The sequence below is a fragment of the Alternaria rosae genome (genome assembly GCF_020736505.1).
Source record: "Alternaria rosae strain MPI-PUGE-AT-0040 chromosome Unknown BKA58scaffold_7, whole genome shotgun sequence".
Taxonomy (NCBI): domain Eukaryota; kingdom Fungi; phylum Ascomycota; class Dothideomycetes; order Pleosporales; family Pleosporaceae; genus Alternaria; species Alternaria rosae.
Window position 1 is genome coordinate 1,487,766 of NW_025763576.1, and position 17,360 is coordinate 1,505,125.

Sequence of the window (17,360 nt, forward strand, 5' to 3'; positions counted from 1 at the left end):
TCGTTGAAGAATTCAAAGGGCCTGACCATGCTGAATACACCGTAGCCTTCTTTCAAAGCGTTACATACGGCTTACAATCCGAAAATTCGCGTGTTCGGGATAGTATTGTTGCTGTGCAAAGCACTAACAGCGGATTCTGACGGCGCCATGCTTGCGCACTTTCTCAAGCGGACATCGAGGTGACTTCTGAGACCATTGACTTTCGATCGAAGCAACTGTGTTGCAATCCCGATTTCAAGAGTTTGCTAGGATAGAGAGGACGTTGATCACCATCAGTGGAGAAGACGTATTGACTATCAAATGTCAGGAGTACATTGACTACTGACAAATAGTGTACTGTCGCTAGTATTGCTTGGAACATTACACCGAGTTCTCGGGGGTCAAACCACGCACCAACGAGACACTGCGCCATTCGGCCGAAAACTCGGTCGTCACTCTGGTATAAGAGAAACGACGTGCACAGTAGATATATCATCACGAGCACTTAGTAAAAGAACCACCGTCAATCAAATCAACATCAAACTACTTGTTTCTACCCATTCGACCGAACGCAGCCTTATTATCCACCATGGTCAAAATCGCAATTGCAGGCGGTGCTGGAAGTAGGTTTCCCGCAAATCATACCGAGTGGATGAACTAACATCCTTCCAGACGTAGGACAAGAGTGCATCGATGCTCTCCTCGCCACGAAGAAGCACGAGATTGTGATTTTCACACGCAAGGTCATTACCACATGTCGCTCACCTTACTTGATACTGACATATTTTCCAGGACGTCCCCGCCGAGACTACCGGCTCGCCCGTCAAACGGGTGAAAGCCAACTACGAAGACGTGGACGAACTGACTAGTCATCTACAAGGCATAGACGTAGTACTATCTTTCATCGCGCCGCAGGACCTGCAACAAGGGGTTACCTTCCAGAAGAATCTCATCGATGCCTCGATCAGGGCTGGTGTAAAGCGTTTCGTACCCAGCGAATGGGTCTCGTAAGTCATTACAATCGCCCACTCTTCCGCTGCGTGCTAACCATGATCCAGATCCACCATAGAGCACATGCCGTGGTACTCGTTCAAGATCACGATACGCGAATACCTAGCCGAGATCAACAAAGACAAAAAAGTCATCGAGTACACTCTTTTCCAGCCTGGTCTCTTTTCCAACTACTTGACCGTCCCATACAAGTCAGCCAAACACCTCACGCCGCTCCGGATGATGTACGATTTCGAGAATCGTAGGGCCATCATGCGAGAAGGCGGGGATGACGATACCATCGCCCTGACCACGGTACAAGATCTCGCCGGCGTTGTCGCGCGGGCAATCGATTACGAGGGCGAATGGCCGGTCGTGGGCGGCGTTCGAGGCTCGCGCATCTCCATCAAGGAGCTCATTGCTCTTGGTGAAGAGATAAGAGGTCAGTCCTCCGCCTTCTTTCAGCTCACATGAGCTGTTCCACTGTCTGCTTGTTTACTAACAAGGTATCACAGGTGGACCCTTTGCCATCGAAAGACTCACCAACGAGGACTTGAAGAACGGGAACTGGACTGCCTCCTGGATTCCGGAATTCGAACACGATGCCATCCCACCGGCGATGGCCGGGGAGTTCACGAAGATGGTACTGATTGGCTTCACTAAGGCTTTTGGGGCAGGTGCCTTCGATGTGGGAGATGAATGGAACCGATCGCTGCCCGATTACAAATTCACGGATGTGAGGACATTCTTGCTGAAGGCATGGGAGGGGAAGCCTTGATGAGGTAGTGTTATAGACCGTGTTGCGCAGCCAGTCTTCGCGGTAATGCGATGGCGCAGACGAAATGCAGTAGTAGTAAGTTTTTACTAGCGAACAATGTACTGTCTTTACTGTATACCACGGATCGTTCTAATGCAGCTTTACAAATTGACACTACCAAACTCAATATCATGGAACTCCCATTGCACAAAGAAGAGCTATGTTTTGGTACGACCTGTCTGGAGCTTTCGTCCGAGATTCCGGCCGAATCGCCGAAACCTAGGCAGTTGAAATGGCCGAACACCACTCCCTTACTGCACCAACCACTCCTCTCACATCCTCACCCAACCCCCATTAACGCAAACCAAATATGCATCCTTCCCCCTCCCCATCACTTCAAACCAACTCCCGTGAAGACGATAGACCAGCGAAGCGGAGAAAAGTACGCAAAGGTACTCAGAGTTGCTGGGAATGCAAGAAGCGGAAAGTTCGATGCATCTGGGCATCACCCACCACATCCACATGTAATAATTGCGTGCGGCGCAAGTCCAAATGTGTTAGTCAAGAATTTACGGACGAACTGAATCGGGACAGGAGAGGAGATGATGGATTAGAGACGCGCTTGAGTCGAGTGGAGAATCTGCTTGAGCGACTTATTGAGTCTACAACAGATAGACAGCACGATATTGCTGCTGAGTGCATGGGAGCTATGATATCAGAGAGGTCAGGGAGTACAATAGTGCGTACATCATCTCGGGGTCTGCCTCTCACCCATTTCTGACACTCCCAAGGATCACACAAGTAACACCGACATCACATCATCCACCTCACCGGAAACCACATCAACGCCCACAGGTCTATCGAAACAACTAGAACCAGCACGTATCGACCTATACATCAGTCTATCTCGAGACCTCATTGCAGCATGGCCCTCAGCCTCCGATCTAGACTATATCTGCAGGCTACCCGTCAGCATCTCCACACATGTACACATGAAACTAACGACATCCTCCGCCAACCTGATGAAACAAGTACCCGATAACCCACGAAACATATTGCAGCTACCGCCACCAGGATCACACCCAATACTAATAGCGCGGAAACTCCTTCTTCTCAGCAATTTAGTACAAGGCGCACTATCCGACGACCGCATACCCACCAGCCAGCAAGCGCATTTCAGCGCAGTCATGTTCCACGCCATGGACGTAGCCACACGCCTCGTAACCTCTAATGACTCGCTAACGGCCTCTGTCGAAGGCGTCGAATGCATCATGATCGAATCCATCATTCAGAACTACGCTGGGAACCTGCACCGCGCGTGGCTCACTGTACGTCGCGCCGTTGCTGTAGCACAGATGTTGGGGCTGCATCATGGCAGCGCCAAATTGGCTACTATCAAGGTGGTGGATCCCAAGACGCGCGAGGGCCTCGATCCGGATCAGCTGTGCTGTCGCATTGTGGAGATGGATCGATATCTGTCGTTGACACTGGGGTTACCGCAGTCTTCGCTGCAGACTGTGGGGTTGAGTGCTGAAACGATAGCAAAGTGTCATCCGTTGGATCGTATCGCGAGGCTGCAATGCGTTATTGGAGACCGTATCTTGGCACGCAGAGTAGGAGAGCCGCGCGAAATTACAGAGAAACGGGTCCGGGAGATTGATAATATGTTCAAGGAGGTGACTACGCTGATGCCATCGGACTGGTGGCTTATCCGAGACTTTGATGGTAAGGACGGGAGCGATTCGGATCCAATGCATGAAACTGTGCGGAACATGTATCAGCTGTCGCACTTCTACCTCATCATACGCCTGCATTTACCGTATGTTCTCCGCTCGCCAGGCAGGGGCATGTGCGAAGAAAGTAAAGCTACAGCCGTCCATGCCGCCCGCGAAATCATGAGTCGATACATTGCGTTTCGCAAGCGGAAAAGCGGTCTGTATTACTGCAGGGGAGTCGACTACCTTGCTTTCGTCGCCCTCACAGTGCTGTGTCTGGCTCATATCGATTCGCAGAACCAATCGAGGATGCGGCACAGAGCACTCTTCGATCACAGCCGTCCAAGCGATCGCGCCCTGATGGAATACACGGTCAAGATTTTGGGAGAGATGAGAGGCGATGATATTGCGACGAAGTTGTCGGGTATCATGCAGTATCTTCTGGACGCTGAAGCGGCATCGGCAAATGGAACTGGTTACAGCACTTCGGCTAGTGAGACAGACGATGGGCTGGCGACGGAGTTTGATGGTCAGTTCATAGGCGTTGAGAAGGCGGTCTTGCAGCTGCACATACCGTACTTTGGTACCATCAGCCTCCAGCGCAGGCTAGCCTCCGATATCCCATTAGCCGAGGAGATGCTGTCTACTCAGGTAGCTGACCAGACACAGGCAGCAGTCACAGATTGGAACAATCAGTGGTCGTTTCTTGATTCATCAAACGATGTGGGCACACTCGATGACTGGACACTGCAGAGTATCAACGAGGGTCTTTTCGGGGGTCTGCTTGGCGGGTTGGGAGACGTAGATTTCGACCCTGGGCCATCTGTAGATATGTAGACACTTGCTACTGAGTCACCCCCAGTAGCCATTTCAAAGTCATACTTCACCCTCCCCCCAGTCCCCAGCCCATTCCTCCAGAGGCCCAGGCTCCGCCAATCTGATAAAGTTCAAATCAGGATAATCGCGGCATACACGGATCATTTCCGCAAACTCGTCCTTCACACTGCACTCGTGTTCCTCCACGCCCCGCATCGAAGGATGGTATGTCCACGTCGGCGCTGGGAACCCGAACATCGGTTCCCGAACAGGGCCAACAAAGTCCTGGACCACGGTCAGTGCCTCACCATAGAAGCCTTTGAGTCGTATGGCTATCATGCTGGAGAGAGGCGAACGATTTTCGCGATAAAGTCTTATCAAATCTAGGAACTCCATGATACGGGTAGTTCCTTCGGGATTGAACTTGACAGCCGATAATTGAACTTGCTTGTCCTCCCACCGTTGGGAATGCTCCTGTCCAGCTTTGAACTTGGTAAAGTCTTCCAGACAGTAAAGAAGGCTGTTTTTGTGTACTCCCTCGTCATGCAGGTGGTGCGTTAGGGTGTGTACACTTTGTCTGTCGGCAATGAGACGGAGTGGCTCAGCTTGAATAGCTTGGAGCTTGCGGTTGAGAATTGGCTTGCATTCTTCGTGGACTAAAGAAGAAACGCGAAGTATTTCGGTCGATATCGATTTGACGACCAGTGTGATGGTGTTTCCGGAAACGAACTCGCCCCAAAAAGTATGTTTTGCTATATCTTCCCAGATGTGATGGCGTGTTGTGATGGGGATGTGTCCGTAGATGATTAGACGCACTTCCTTTGGGAGATCGAGAAAGCGGAAAGTCGAATTTGCCATGTTGGAGGATGGAGTGGAAGGTACGATGGAGTGTGAGGGCGGAAGGTGTGATGGTATATGAGGGCGGAAGAACTGAGAGGCATACAAATCAGGTGCCGCAATAAGTAATGCGTGCGGCTCTTGGCATTGGTAAAATCAAGGAAATATTGTGCAGTCTGCTGACGCAAGGGCGATGCAAGTTACTGCGTGAGGTGTGGTAGGAGGCCTAACGCATCACATAAGGAAGGAGATACCTGGAGGTAGAAGCAGATGCGGGACACCGAAATTTCATGAGATCAAGGACCGAGAGTTCACGCAGCAGCCCGGATACCTGGAGACGTGTCAATATTGGATAAGTCCATGAGGGAGAATTGTAAGGCGAATGGTTGTCGTAAGGAACGGCAAAGTATCATGGGTGGAAATATGGTAAAAGGGAGCAGTTGAAATGAATTAAACAAGTCGCAGTCTTAAAGTCAGCTGCAATTTCTAGATGTACAAACGTACATTCTCGAATCTGTTCAAGCAAGTCCTCCATGGACATGGTATCCTCCAAAACCGTAGCTCTGTGCTGTAGAGCAATATTTTAAACGCCGGAAAATGCAATGCAACAACGCCAATATACGTGGATGAAAATCATGCTCGTCGTTTGCCGATACGGCCAGGGCCGCTGGGACGTCCACCATTGGGCTTCAGTGCGCCCTTGCCTCGCGAGGTAGGGAAGGAGACCTTGTTCTGGGGCTTGCGTCGCAGTTGTTTCCGGGTCTGGCTCTTGTCCTTGGTCTTGCGCGAGCTCGAGCTCTTCGCAGAGGTGGCGGTGCCGTCGACGTCCATATCTAGCAAGTCAAAGTTAGCCCTTGATTCTCACTCTACCAGTGCGGAGAAAGCGGGTCAAAGGCGAATTTGAGATGGCCGTCATCGGTGAAGCCCAGGATGTCTGAACACAGGCCTAGGTGGAAACAAAGGTTCCCGAGTTCGCAATCCTCTTCTGCAGGGCCGAAAGGACTTGCAGAGGGATCGGAGAGGGAGCGCGGTATGGGGACAGTAAGTAGAGACGAACCTTTGGGCAAGTCCTCCTTGGCGGCATCGTCGGTGGTGTTGGCTGGGACATGATTAGAAGGTGCATATGGTGGGAGACAACTGGGCGACTCACTCTCTTCGGTTTCCATCTCAGTCCTCTCGGGCTTGGGCTGGGCAATCGTCTCGAGAAGTTTGGCGTGCAGGCGCTCGGCGCGTGCCTGTTCGACGGGGCCGAAAACTCGGGCGCGCAGCTTGGTGCGGTTCGCCTTTTTGCTGCTTGCGCGTGCGCCTTTGGCCATTGTGTAGAGAATGTCGGGGAACGTGTAGGTGAATGGGTGTTTGGGTGTGTGTCTTGGTAAGTCGGCGGCAGGCTGGTGGGGAAAAGTTCGAGGGAATTTTGGTGGCAAGGCGTTTGGCGTATCAAGCCAGGCCGGCCCGTGCCCTAGTCGCGTTCTTCGCCTAGTTGCAGGTGACGCTGACTTCGGTATATCCCAGCTGGAGATGCGCTCGCCGCGAGAGCCGCCGCCTACTTCGACGGCCGTATAACTAGAAAAGTCGCATTGCGGCCTCTGCTCGCCTGTTTGCTTCTCCGCGACTGTCCTGCCCGCCTGTCTTGTTCGCTCTGCATCGCCGCCGGGCGCTTTGGGAAGTTGCGACCAACGCCCGTCCGACTCGACTGCACCTCAGATATCCGGATATCGCTCTTCGCTGCCTTCACCTTGCCCTACGTCACCCGCCCAGATGCCTTCGCGGGCAAAACTGAACCGGTAGCCCTTGACCTTACTCCCCAACATCGCCAGCCTCTCCACCGCGACGGCAGAAAACCATGGCGTCGAGCATGCAGCAGATGGCTGCCACGATTACCGAGCGCTCCAAGACACTCATAAACAACGACCTCAAGAAGATTCTCAAGGAGGAGGGCACCTCGCAGACGGGCAACAAGGCCGCACTGCAAGCGCGCGTCATTGGCCGTAGGTATCTCCGCTCCCCAACAGCACGGCTTGCTATCGCCGCTCACCTGCTAACTTCACCTTCTCCAGTCATCACCAATGCGGTTGCTAGGAGCGACACCGACCTGCTGCGGCGACTGCAATACCGCGTACAACACCACGGCGAAGCGCCTCCCCCAGCCACGAGCAGTCCGGTCGCCTCCTCGTACTCGCAGCCCCCTCCGCCCATCGCCAATGGGTACACCATGGCCAACGGCTACCAAAACAACGGCGCATACCAGCCATACCAGCAGCCCCAGCAGCCACCCATGCCGCCTCGCCCGACCTATTTCTTCAAGGACAGCCCTTTCTTTGAGATTCGCGAGCTGATACTGAGTAATATGTCTTTGGACGCTTCGCCCACTCACCGCGCCACCATATCGCGTAACCTCACCCTCAACGAAAGCCAGTCCGGACGCCTAAAGACAGACCCATCTTTGCGCTTACTGCTCTTCTCTGCGCTCGAACAGCCATTGGCTCCCTACTCGCGTCTCGACATCGCATTCCCATCTCAAATTGAGGTCAAGGTCAACGACGACGAGGTCAAGGCGAACTACAAGGGTTTGAAGAACAAGCCAGGTTCTACGCGCCCCGCCGACATTACCGACTTCGTGCGCACCAAGGTCGCCAACCAGCGCAACAGCATCCTCATCACCTACGCTCTGACTCAGAAGGCAAGTCGGTCGGAGGTTTCTTATCCCATCAGCTTCCGAAACGTGACTGAGAGCTAACTCTCAATGCAGAAATACAACCTCTTCGTCTACTTGGTTAGAAAGTTCTCGGTCGACGAGCTCACACAGCGCATCAAGCAGCGCAACGTTATCACGAGGCAGTCTGTGCTCAATGAGAGTATGTAGTAGCCTTTGCCAGCTGAGACATCCCGCATGACTAACGTTGTAACAGTGATGAAAAAGGCCAATGACCCCGACATCGAAGTCGGCTCCAGCGTCATGTCCCTCAAGGATCCAATCTCCACCCTGCGCATCGTCACCCCATGCAGGTCGACCGTGTGCACACACAATCAGTGCTTCGATGCCGACTCATTTCTTCAGCTCCAAGAGCAAGCTCCCACATGGACATGCCCAATATGCAGCAAGACCATATCATACGAAGGCTTGGCTGTCGACCAGTATGTGGAGGAGATTCTCAACAAGGCCCGAAATACGGACCAGGTCACCATCCAGCCAAGCGGACAATGGTCGACCGAAAAGGATGAGAAGCCCAAACAAAACGGGCACAATGGGCGTCATGACGATAGTGACGATGACCTCATCGAGATTCCAGATTACCGTATACAGGCCATCAAGACCGAAGCTGCGCCGACACCAACTTCGCTCAGCACCCCTCCTCTGCCTTCTCGGGAGACGTCCACAGCCCCCCGGTCTGGCCAGAAGAGAAAATCCGAAGTAGTGGATCTGACCTTGAGCGATGATGACGAGCCAGTAAGACCAACGAAAAAGGTAGCGTACACTACCCCCAATAGCCTCCCTGACCCGCCCCGTCGGTATCATTTACCTCCCCTTGGCAGTCACTCTGCTGCTCATAGTCGTCCACTGCCACCAACCTACCACAGTGGGTCTGCCAGCATGCGTTCTGATTACTCCCGGCCTCCATCTACACCTCCACCACGGCATGGGTATCAATCCTATCGACCAGCACAGCCTGCTTCGCGGCCTAGCTATCCTGGACAGGGTACTTCCTCCTACCCTACCTACCTGGGCTCTTCTTCCCCTTAATTATATGTTGCGCGTTCTTGTTGTATCTTCCACTCATGTATGAGTATTGTTCATCAGCTAATACCACCTCGGGATCGCAGGGCAGAATAACCGGGACCAGACGAGGTAGCACATCATCCACTTAGGCCGTTCACAATATTGCGGACCATTGCGCCACGGGCATCCTGCGTAGGCTGATCAAGTGATGCTCTCTACATCACACACTCATCTCTTTCCTAATTTGTCAAGGAAACTTAGCGCGAGGCGTTTGGGGGAGGCTACATTTCATGACCATCTATCTACGGCGTAAAACACTGGTTGGGGCATTGAGGATACCACCGCTTGAGAGACTTGCATGCATTTCGGGAGCTTATACCAGCGACCTTCTGCAATGACGAAAGGAGCAGATGTCGCGTGCGGAATAGTCCGGACAGGACAGAGAGAGGAGGTGGCGGTTCATGTACGATCGTGTAGCAATGATGCCTTTTAGCTTCGGCAATACTAGACAATCCCAGTCTACTTTGTATTACCGTGCGTGCTGTGAGCTGTTTCCTTGTTCCTTTATTTGCGCTTACATATCATACACGCCGACGTACTCAGTCCAGCGGTTCCGGCAGAACACAAACAACATCCTCCTCTTCCTCCTCATCCCCAACCCTCTGCCTAACCTCCCTACTCTCCAACTCCACATCATCAACATCCGGCTCCTCCCCCAAGCCATCCACCATCACCTCCCCCTTATCCTCAACCTTCCTCCTAACCTGCGTATCAAACAACGCACCCTTATCAAACAGCCTATCCGATTTGACCCCTCCCTTCCTCCTCACTTTAACCTCACGGATCCTATACGCAAAAACAAAGTCCTCCGCCCTCGTACTCTGCTCGCTCGTCTCGCTCTTCCGCTTCCAGTTCCCTTCCGGTCCCACCGAAATCGGTACGCCAGACCACGCCGTTGCATCCACACCAGCATGCACGTAAACGCCCTTTTCCTGGAGCCGTTCCCTAGAAAGAGTTGTTGATGACGCTATCATAACACCCGTGATGATGTAGATTTTCTCTCTAAACCGGTGCTGCGTGATGTAATCCCTAACATCTTCATGTCGTACCACGTCTTCCAGGAAGCTGCGACTGGGCCGAAAAGTCTGCGTCGTCATTTTTTCAACTTTCCAAGTTTGCTGCGTGGATTTGTCGTTGCTGATGCTTATGTCTGCGCCGATACCGAGGACGCATTCGAGAAAGGAGGTCCAGATGCCGAAGGTGGTGGATGTTGATTTACTGAATGTGCCGCTCCAGTTGTGTTCGGTGAAGGTGCTCGTGTCAGTTTGGGAAGGGAGGGAGGGCAGGTGCAGGGGTTCGTCGGGTTGGGAGGGGGAGGGGATGATGGCGCCGAGGCGGATGGGGCCATCGGGAGGACTTGGGCGCGGTGGGGTGAGGAAGTATGTGGGTTTGGGGGTAGCCATGGTTTGTGTGGTACTGTGAGAAGGTACTTTTGAAGCGTGATGACGCTGTTGGCGACTGTGTGATGGTAACCAGGCACCATATATATAGTGAAGCGCTAGGTGCAGATGTACTACACATGAGTCGAAGCATGCATGGCAATGCAGGGTTACGTGTGGATGCATGGCCCGTGGGGCTGAGCAGCGCATGCAGCTACTGTCCAATCCTAGTGGGCTCACTTCTGCACCGAGCAGTGTCCACTCCACAAACTCAAAATCGGCTCTGAGATATCTCAAATGGATGGCTTGCTGATCAGAGTCTCATGAACAGTATCTTCGCCATGCCTTGTGTGCGAGGGACAGACTATCGTGATTTAGTAATTGCACTTTAGAGATTGAGATGGGGGAATATACTCGTTCCCTGTGACTGCCGCTGGAGCCAGACATCGAATCAAGCTCTACTCTACGGTGTCTCTCAGGGCGCGCTGGCCCTCGACTCTTCTTTAGTGTATAGTTCCCATCTTCATCCTTTCTAAAAGCTGCTGATCGATGCGTATGCTTAGAAGGCCGGGAAGGTTCGACAGGAAGCTGGTAATATTCCTGAGTAGCTTGAAAGTATGCCTGAGATGCCTCTTGGGGTGCCGCCTGGGGTGCCGCCTGGGATGCTGCCTGAGGTACTGCCTGAGGTACTGCTTGCGCTGCTGCTTGAGAGGCTGCTGCTTGATATGCTACCTGAGGTGCCGCTGTCTGATATTCGGGGGCGAGGATTCGAGCAGGTTCTGGGAGATATCCCCGATGATATGGTGCAGGAGGAGCTTGACGGCTAAACCGTGTAGCTATTGAACGAACTGAAGGAGCTGCTGCAGTAGGTGGTGGAAGCCGTACCAGACCAGATGATGGTCCAGATGGTCGTCCAGGTGTTGGGCCAGGTGTCGGACCGGAAGCTGAACCAGCCCCTGCTGAACCGGGTGATGGACGGAATGGAGAGGTCACTACTGGACCTGAGCCACGGGCACTAGGTGGTGGTCTAATCGGAGCAGGTGGCGGTGGAACTGGTAAGGGCGCTCTTGGTGACGATGGTGGGCTGCGTGTGGAGGAGCTTTTAGAGGAGCTCTTAGAGGAGTTCTTAGAGGAGCTCTTGTCACTACCATTACGACCACGGCCACGGTCGCAGCAACAGCACCATATCAGGAGTAGCAATATCAGTAGACCAAGAAATGCTCCAACGAATGCTCCCCCAATGACTATGCTAGACGGTCGCGCAAGAGTAGGGCTGACAGGACCAGTTTCCTCGACGGCCGCTGCGGTGGGGGTCCAGCGGCGAGCAACGGCTGGAGACGCTTCAAGCACACAGACGACATGCACTTGCGATTGATCTGAGCAGTCCAATGGCGGTGCTGTCAACCATGACTGTCTTTGAGGCGCAAGCTTGAGGGCGGGCATGTGGGAAGCCTAGTTCGCATCGTGATGAAGGCTGAAGCTACACAGCCTGCCCAAGGTACAAAGAAGCGCCGAAATGCGAAGGCTGGCTGCTATCAAGATACGACTGTGCCGCAAATCAAGGCGGGGCGTGGTTCAAACCGGTCAGTACATCCGGCGTTACGCTGAGCATCTGCATATCCGCTTGGCCCAGGTTGGGTATGCAGGCGAGCCATCATCCTTCAGCCCCCACCTCGCCGCAGCCCGGATGACTTCGTGCGGCCCGCAGAACGGCTGAGATCTCTTCCACATCGATAATGCGCCCGAATTGAGGGAGCATGCAGATATCCCCTCCATATTCTGCGTGCCAAGTTACCGGAACTTTGACGACTGTACCAGGTTGGGTTTCGGTCGAACGAGCCTGACTTCGCACGACGACAGAACACTCGTAGACCGCGCCGCCTTTAGTTAAAAATTACAACGCATCTTCCGATTAATAATCAAGAACCGATACGGCGCGAAGACGAAGTGAGGAGGAGTGGCGGAAGTCCTCCCTCCTGAAATGACGCTGGATGACCAGATCAACAAACTCATTTCTGAGGCCGAAGGACTTGAGATCAGAGCTGAGAATGAAGGTCAGACTCTGTACCCAGATGTCATTACAACGTGGGAGAAGGCGACAGAGCTGGCCGAAGAACACCATGGGAATCTTGGCCAAGAGACTTTGAACTTACGTGAGCGCTTGGCCGACAGCCTTACGAAGGCAGGGAAATTCCAGAGAGCGATATCGTGCGAATTGAAGAACGAGCATTGGACTCTCGAGCGTTACAAACAGCTCCAGGGCCCTTCTCGCGCGATTAGCGCCCCAGCACAGGCCGCTAAAGCAAATCACCTGGAGGCTCAACGAAGAGTAGCGAGGACCTACTTGCTGAACAAAGACTATCCGAATGCGGTTCAAAAGTTCCAAGCGGTGGTCGATGATAAAACCACACCGAAGTCAGCAGTGCAGAGATGTATAGATCGAGTAGATCTGGCGTCGGCTATGTACGCGTCTGGTACAGATCGCGACATCATGGGAGCAATAAATCTCAACATAACGACGTTGCAAAGAGCGGAAGCGAGCTTAGGAAAAGACCACATTGAATCTGTGAAAGTCAGATACAACCTAGGAAGAGAGTTGTATGATTTGAAGAAATATGACGATGCCCTGGAGAAATTTAGCGAGGTAGTCGACATCCTCCGTTTGAAATCATGTAAAGCCAGGTCATCGCCTGAGTACCAAGGTTACCTTGGAGACGCAGAGATTTCGCTCAAGAACTGCAAAACCAGGATTGACCGACAAAAGGAAAAGGCAAGACGGCAGGCTGCCTTAGCAGCAGAAGAAAGAAAACAGGAGGAGGAGGTCAAGGTACAGGAAGCCGAGAAGAAACGTCTACAAGAGGCTGAAGACCAAAAAGAGCAAGCTAAAGCACGACAGCTGGCTGCCTCGGCAGCGGATCAGAGAAGACGGAGAGAAGAAGAGCTCAAGATAAAGAGAGTCGAGGAAATTCGAACTCGAGAGGCTAAAGCCAGACAAGAGGAGGCTGAGCGAAAACGGTCACGACTGGAGCAAGCCCGACAACAGGAGGCTGAACGAGTACGGTTACAGGAGGCCCGACAACGGGAGGCTGAGCGAGTACGGTTACGAGAGGAAGAAAGAAGACGAAAACTGAATGAAGATGCAAAGAGGCAGGCAGCTGAGGAAGCGCACGAGCAAGCTATGAAAGTCCAACAGGAGGAAGCGAAAGAAATGCAGGCTCGCAAGGTAAAAGATGAGGAGGAGAAAAAACGGAAACAGGATGAAGACGCAAAGAGGGAGGCAGTTGAGTTAGTACAGTTGCAAGAGGAAGAAGAGAAAAGACGAAAACAGAACGAAGCTGCAAAGAAGGAGGCAGCTGAGAAGAAACGAGCCCGAGAGGCTAAAGCCAGGCAAGAGGAGGCTGAGTCAGTACGGTTACAAAAGGAGGAAGAGAAAAGACGGCAAGAGGACGAAGACGCAAGGAGAGAGGCTGCTGAGAAAGCGCGCGAGAAAGAGATCGAAGCCCAACAGGAGGAAGCAAAAAAGATACAAGCGCGCAAGGCAGAAGACGAGAGAAAACATGAAGAATCTGCGAGGCAAGCCACGCGCGATAGAGAGATGGCGGCCAAAAGGAAACAGGAAGAAGAGGCCAAGTCGATATTGCAACAACTGGATGCGCTTGCAGAAACTCTAAAAGGGCTCGAGACACGTAACAGCAAAGAGTTGGGTAACGCTAGTACCGCTGTTGAGGGGCAAAGAACAACACCTGGAGAAGAATGTCCTCTCCAAACAGTGCTATCGGCAGAGTGTATTCGTCCGGAATCCACCGCAAAGTCCGAGGTTCCAGTTGAGAATCAGATACTGGGACGCAGCAATCAACATCCGGTACGCACAACACAATCCGAGCCAATCGTGGAGCGATCTGCCGGAACAGAGAACGTGCCTGCAAAAGATCATATAGTCCGCACCTCAATGTCCTGGTTAGGGAGGCAGACGAAGCAGTTTGTTGACCTGCTTGTTCCAACAACTCCGCCGTGGGTCTCAACGCCCCCCTTAAACACCCCAGAGTTTGTTGCATTGGTGGAAGGATCTAAAGAAGAAAAGAGCATGTCCGATGCTCAACCTTCGATCGAAATGCAACCTGAGCCTCATGTGCGATCCGAATCTGTTCCAATCATCCATGCAAAGATATTCAAGGCTGAAAGAAGAGATGCTTTCGTGCCCGGTGGATGGCATCAAGATTTTGACGAACCAGGGCCCGTTTCCAACGTGAGAAAAGTGCGTTCCAATGACCAACTAGGCAAAGGTGGCTTGCGAGTATTAGAGACGGGAGACGCAAAACATAAGCGTGCCTCATCTGTTGGCGATTTGAAGAGAAGCGTGCCCACATCGCTTATTACCCCGATCAAGAATTGGAGTGCACAGGAGTAAGTATCGCGGTATCTTGGTTGTAGGACATCTCGTTGACGATGCATAGTGAGGTCATAGCCGACAGTTGGTTCGAGAACCTGCGCAACCATGCACACGTCTTGCTAGACAGGTACCAGGATGACTCCTTCAAGCAGAAGAAGACCGAGCGACGTGTAAAGATCGCTGTACTCGACAGTGGAGTTGCCAAGAGCGCTGCTCGAGGCCCAGTCCCGCCGCTGATGAAGAGTCCACGAGTGAAGCTAGGGAAGCAACTGGATCCGGCCCTGCCCTGGAATTGCGATAGCAAAGGCCACGGTACCCATGCCACTGGTGTAATCCTCACTGTCTGTCCGTACGCGGATGTGTATGTGTACAGGGTCTGCGAAGGTAACGAGGCGATCGACAGAAAGTACGTGGCGGAGGCCATCAATGACGCTGTCGAGAAGAAGAAGGTCGATATCATAAGTATGAGTTTAGGCTGGGATGAGAACAGTGATCTCGGGCTTCGGGCAGCCATCGAGCGTGCAAGAGCTAGTAGTGTGCTACTCTTCGCGGCGAGTTCAAATGAAGGCATTCGAACAAAAGCTGGCATGGCGTACCCAGCTCGCGCATTGGAAGTCATTGCCGTCGATGCAGCGGATGTTCATGGCAATCCGTCCAAGTTCAACCCTCCACAACTCAGAGATAAAGCCAGGTTCACTGCTCTGGGCGAGGCGGTGAGATCGACATATCCTTTGCACCTTCCTTCGGAAGATTCAGAGGATGGTTTCAAGAGGATGGTAGGAACATCCTGCGCTACCCCAATCGCTGCCGGCATTGCAGGACTAGTACTAGAGTTTGCCCGTCAACGACCGCTTTGCTTCGAACCTGCCATCGAGGCCCATCTGAAGTCGGTAGAAGGTATGAGGCTGATCTTGACGAAGTGCCTATCGCTCAAGTATGCGGAAAGCTCGCCATTCAACCATCTCGACCCGACGATATTGTTCCATTGTACGGAGAGAGCTAATGACGGAGGTGGCTTTTCCGAATATCTGTCGCCGCGATCCAGCGCAGCGTACAACATCGTGACAAGGCTGCGTGAAGAGTTCTCGCCGGATATTGGGATGCAAATGGGGGTGGAGCTCCAAAAAGAATGGGCAAGAGGCGTTTAGAGCAGCACGGATGAGAGTTGACGTTCGTGGTTTTGGTGATCAGAAGAAATCCTAAGAGGGGTCCAACGCGTTTCGAACGCGCTAGTACACGTCCCGGTGGCTCTGGCATGCGTCATCGTGTAGGGAAGGTCCTTGTACTACTATCCGATCTAATTCAACTTACACTGAAGGGTTCCGTGCGATGCACCGCTTTCAAAGACCAGCTTCCTACAACTTGATAATTGCACCGATGCGCAAAGCAGACAACATTATCACCATCACGACTCGACGCTAAGATACAGGATGCGGAACCCAGATATCCGCTGTCGCACCGACACCTATCCATGCGCCGCCACCTCAGAATTGCTCGAGCCAAGGTTTCCACTTACGAAGACCACCAGCACTGCTGCGTAGCTGATGTAGAGTTAGCTGACGAGCACGGTTGGACATTCTTGAACTTACGCTGCCGTGGCTGCGAATACCTCTGATCGCTTCGCAGCAGTGAAGATACTAACGCTGCCAGCAAACAATAGCACGAATACGCCGATCATGATCAGCTTGGTTGTGGGGTTGTCGACATAATACAGGACCAAGATTGCGACGAAGAGCAGGACGACCGCGATGATGACGCTAACAATCGTCACAAACCGGGCGATTCTCTTTTCCGGAACGTATGCCATACCGTTCTCTCGCCTTTCTGCCTTTGTACTCTGCGTCAGCTTGCCATTAGGGTGGTGATTATTGGGTTGTACGCACTAGGAAAAGGATCGGAAGATATCGCTGTACAAACGTTGTCACGCGGTCTTCGTATGCGGGCTGCTTCAAGAGGACCAGATCATCGTTTCTTTCATACAGGGTAGCACTATGGCCCCCGAAAATTGGATCCCGCTGGTTTGCTACCTTGTTGAAGCGCGTTGAGGCATGATGAACGGCGTCAAAGGTGCGTATTGGGGGTGGTCCGAGTTGCGCCATTTGGCTTTCGGATAGTAGTGCCTTTCCTTTGACGTTCTCAGCGTTTTATTTGAGACTTGGGAATGGCATCAGGTATTACTGTACTCTTTCATTTTTTCCCGTATAGTTTCCCTCAAATCCATTCGCTTTCGTTGTTTGATACTTGCAGGGTCGTTTGCAGCATTTCTGAACGCCTCCCAGTTCATGGCACATCTTCCAATAGCCAAATCATTATACTCATGGCTTCGATCTTCGCTATCTAGTTGTTCCTGGTGGATTGCAGTATCAGCAAATGGTCGCGAAGACATGGAACTCATCTAGCACGTACTTGCATTGCCTCGAGCTCGACCAGCTCACTCTGCAGATAGAGCAGATTACGTACAGCAAGCTTATCAAAACGCCTGAACACTAAAGACGTTCGATCTGGAAAGCTCGCGATGTCTTCAGTGAGTGAAGGATATCCATCCAATGGCCGCATGACAACGCTGCACAGCCCTGCCTCACCAGCGATAAGTGAGGTGGGAATTGTTGTTTTAATAGCTCTGTTGACTTGCAGCGACGAGGAAGGCGCGTGGCTCAAGCTTGTTCCAGTCCTGTCTCGCTGACAGCATAGACCGGTGAAGAACCCCGCACCTCACACA

At 52.6% G+C, this 17,360-nt stretch overlaps 9 protein-coding genes across 9 annotated transcripts; 4 read left to right on the forward strand and 5 right to left on the reverse strand.

The window, feature by feature from the left end:
• The first annotated feature begins 222 nt into the window (after positions 1–222).
• BKA58DRAFT_212851 (uncharacterized protein) lies at positions 223–1,878 on the forward strand. The gene is made up of 5 exons (XM_046166075.1): positions 223–602; positions 652–722; positions 772–986; positions 1,038–1,411; positions 1,485–1,878. The coding sequence occupies exons 1-5, from the start codon at positions 569–571 to the stop codon at positions 1,745–1,747; spliced, it is 957 nt and encodes a 318-aa protein (XP_046023487.1). The 5' UTR covers positions 223–568; the 3' UTR covers positions 1,748–1,878.
• A 172-nt stretch (positions 1,879–2,050) lies between these two features.
• BKA58DRAFT_388711 (uncharacterized protein) lies at positions 2,051–4,335 on the forward strand. Its single transcript, XM_046170683.1, has 2 exons — positions 2,051–2,465; positions 2,518–4,335. The coding sequence occupies exons 1-2, from the start codon at positions 2,097–2,099 to the stop codon at positions 4,276–4,278; spliced, it is 2,130 nt and encodes a 709-aa protein (XP_046023488.1). The 5' UTR covers positions 2,051–2,096; the 3' UTR covers positions 4,279–4,335.
• Positions 4,318–5,115, reverse strand: BKA58DRAFT_471082 (uncharacterized protein; the record flags this gene model as incomplete). Its single annotated transcript, XM_046175212.1, has 1 exon — positions 4,318–5,115. One exon carries the CDS (start codon positions 5,113–5,115, stop codon positions 4,318–4,320), a length of 798 nt encoding a protein of 265 aa, XP_046023489.1.
• A 394-nt stretch (positions 5,116–5,509) lies between these two features.
• On the reverse strand, positions 5,510–6,574 carry BKA58DRAFT_388714 (uncharacterized protein). Its single transcript, XM_046170684.1, has 3 exons — positions 6,245–6,574; positions 6,152–6,193; positions 5,510–5,927 (listed from the first exon to the last, which is right to left on the reverse strand). Exons 1-3 carry the CDS (start codon positions 6,408–6,410, stop codon positions 5,728–5,730), a joined length of 408 nt encoding a protein of 135 aa, XP_046023490.1. The 5' UTR covers positions 6,411–6,574; the 3' UTR covers positions 5,510–5,727.
• Positions 6,575–6,585: 11 nt separating this feature from the next.
• Positions 6,586–9,109, forward strand: BKA58DRAFT_212901 (E3 SUMO-protein ligase PIAS1). Its single transcript, XM_046166077.1, has 5 exons — positions 6,586–7,082; positions 7,152–7,774; positions 7,844–7,949; positions 8,004–8,792; positions 8,917–9,109. Exons 1-5 carry the CDS (start codon positions 6,938–6,940, stop codon positions 8,943–8,945), a joined length of 1,692 nt encoding a protein of 563 aa, XP_046023491.1. The 5' UTR covers positions 6,586–6,937; the 3' UTR covers positions 8,946–9,109.
• BKA58DRAFT_460717 (uncharacterized protein) lies at positions 9,055–10,275 on the reverse strand (the record flags this gene model as incomplete). The annotated part of the gene is made up of 1 exon (XM_046174775.1): positions 9,055–10,275. One exon carries the CDS (start codon positions 10,273–10,275, stop codon positions 9,412–9,414), a length of 864 nt encoding a protein of 287 aa, XP_046023492.1. The 3' UTR covers positions 9,055–9,411.
• A 189-nt stretch (positions 10,276–10,464) lies between these two features.
• On the reverse strand, positions 10,465–11,971 carry BKA58DRAFT_212880 (uncharacterized protein). The gene has a single exon (XM_046166076.1). The coding sequence runs from the start codon at positions 11,692–11,694 to the stop codon at positions 10,573–10,575; it is 1,122 nt and encodes a 373-aa protein (XP_046023493.1). The 5' UTR covers positions 11,695–11,971; the 3' UTR covers positions 10,465–10,572.
• Position 11,972: 1 nt separating this feature from the next.
• BKA58DRAFT_212920 (uncharacterized protein) lies at positions 11,973–14,890 on the forward strand. The gene has a single exon (XM_046166078.1). It carries the CDS (start codon positions 12,233–12,235, stop codon positions 14,657–14,659), a length of 2,427 nt encoding a protein of 808 aa, XP_046023494.1. The 5' UTR covers positions 11,973–12,232; the 3' UTR covers positions 14,660–14,890.
• A 1,112-nt stretch (positions 14,891–16,002) lies between these two features.
• On the reverse strand, positions 16,003–17,262 carry BKA58DRAFT_212943 (uncharacterized protein). Its single transcript, XM_046166079.1, has 5 exons — positions 17,048–17,262; positions 16,820–16,988; positions 16,525–16,766; positions 16,231–16,469; positions 16,003–16,182 (listed from the first exon to the last, which is right to left on the reverse strand). Exons 1-5 carry the CDS (start codon positions 17,195–17,197, stop codon positions 16,107–16,109), a joined length of 876 nt encoding a protein of 291 aa, XP_046023495.1. The 5' UTR covers positions 17,198–17,262; the 3' UTR covers positions 16,003–16,106.
• Between the last annotated feature and the right edge of the window lie 98 nt (positions 17,263–17,360).

Bases quoted from the DNA above. Each gene is read 5' to 3' on its own strand.
- BKA58DRAFT_212851 (XM_046166075.1), top strand. From the start codon at position 569: ATGGTCAAAATCGCAATTGCAGGCGGTGCTGGAA. The intron at 603-651 runs GTAGGTTTCCCG...ACATCCTTCCAG, and splicing joins AATTGCAGGCGGTGCTGGAA to ACGTAGGACAAGAGTGCATC. The intron at 1,412-1,484 runs GTCAGTCCTCCG...AAGGTATCACAG, and splicing joins TCTTGGTGAAGAGATAAGAG to GTGGACCCTTTGCCATCGAA.
- BKA58DRAFT_388711 (XM_046170683.1), top strand. From the start codon at position 2,097: ATGCATCCTTCCCCCTCCCCATCACTTCAAACCAACTCCCGTGAAGAC. The intron at 2,466-2,517 runs GTGCGTACATCA...GACACTCCCAAG, and splicing joins AGAGGTCAGGGAGTACAATA to GATCACACAAGTAACACCGA.
- BKA58DRAFT_388714 (XM_046170684.1), bottom strand. From the start codon at position 6,410: ATGGCCAAAGGCGCACGCGCAAGCAGCAAAAAGGCGAACCGCACCAAG. The intron at 6,194-6,244 runs GTGAGTCGCCCA...ATCATGTCCCAG, and splicing joins TGAGATGGAAACCGAAGAGA to CCAACACCACCGACGATGCC. The intron at 5,928-6,151 runs GTTCGTCTCTAC...TTGACTTGCTAG, and splicing joins CAAGGAGGACTTGCCCAAAG to ATATGGACGTCGACGGCACC.
- BKA58DRAFT_212901 (XM_046166077.1), top strand. From the start codon at position 6,938: ATGGCGTCGAGCATGCAGCAGATGGCTGCCACGATTACCGAGCGCTCC. The intron at 7,083-7,151 runs GTAGGTATCTCC...CACCTTCTCCAG, and splicing joins GCAAGCGCGCGTCATTGGCC to TCATCACCAATGCGGTTGCT. The intron at 8,793-8,916 runs GTACTTCCTCCT...TCGGGATCGCAG, and splicing joins GCCTAGCTATCCTGGACAGG to GGCAGAATAACCGGGACCAG.
- BKA58DRAFT_212880 (XM_046166076.1), bottom strand. From the start codon at position 11,694: ATGCCCGCCCTCAAGCTTGCGCCTCAAAGACAGTCATGGTTGACAGCA.
- BKA58DRAFT_212920 (XM_046166078.1), top strand. From the start codon at position 12,233: ATGACGCTGGATGACCAGATCAACAAACTCATTTCTGAGGCCGAAGGA.
- BKA58DRAFT_212943 (XM_046166079.1), bottom strand. From the start codon at position 17,197: ATGCGGCCATTGGATGGATATCCTTCACTCACTGAAGACATCGCGAGC. The intron at 16,989-17,047 runs GTACGTGCTAGA...GCAATCCACCAG, and splicing joins TCGAGCTCGAGGCAATGCAA to GAACAACTAGATAGCGAAGA. The intron at 16,183-16,230 runs GTAAGTTCAAGA...ACTCTACATCAG, and splicing joins GTATTCGCAGCCACGGCAGC to CTACGCAGCAGTGCTGGTGG.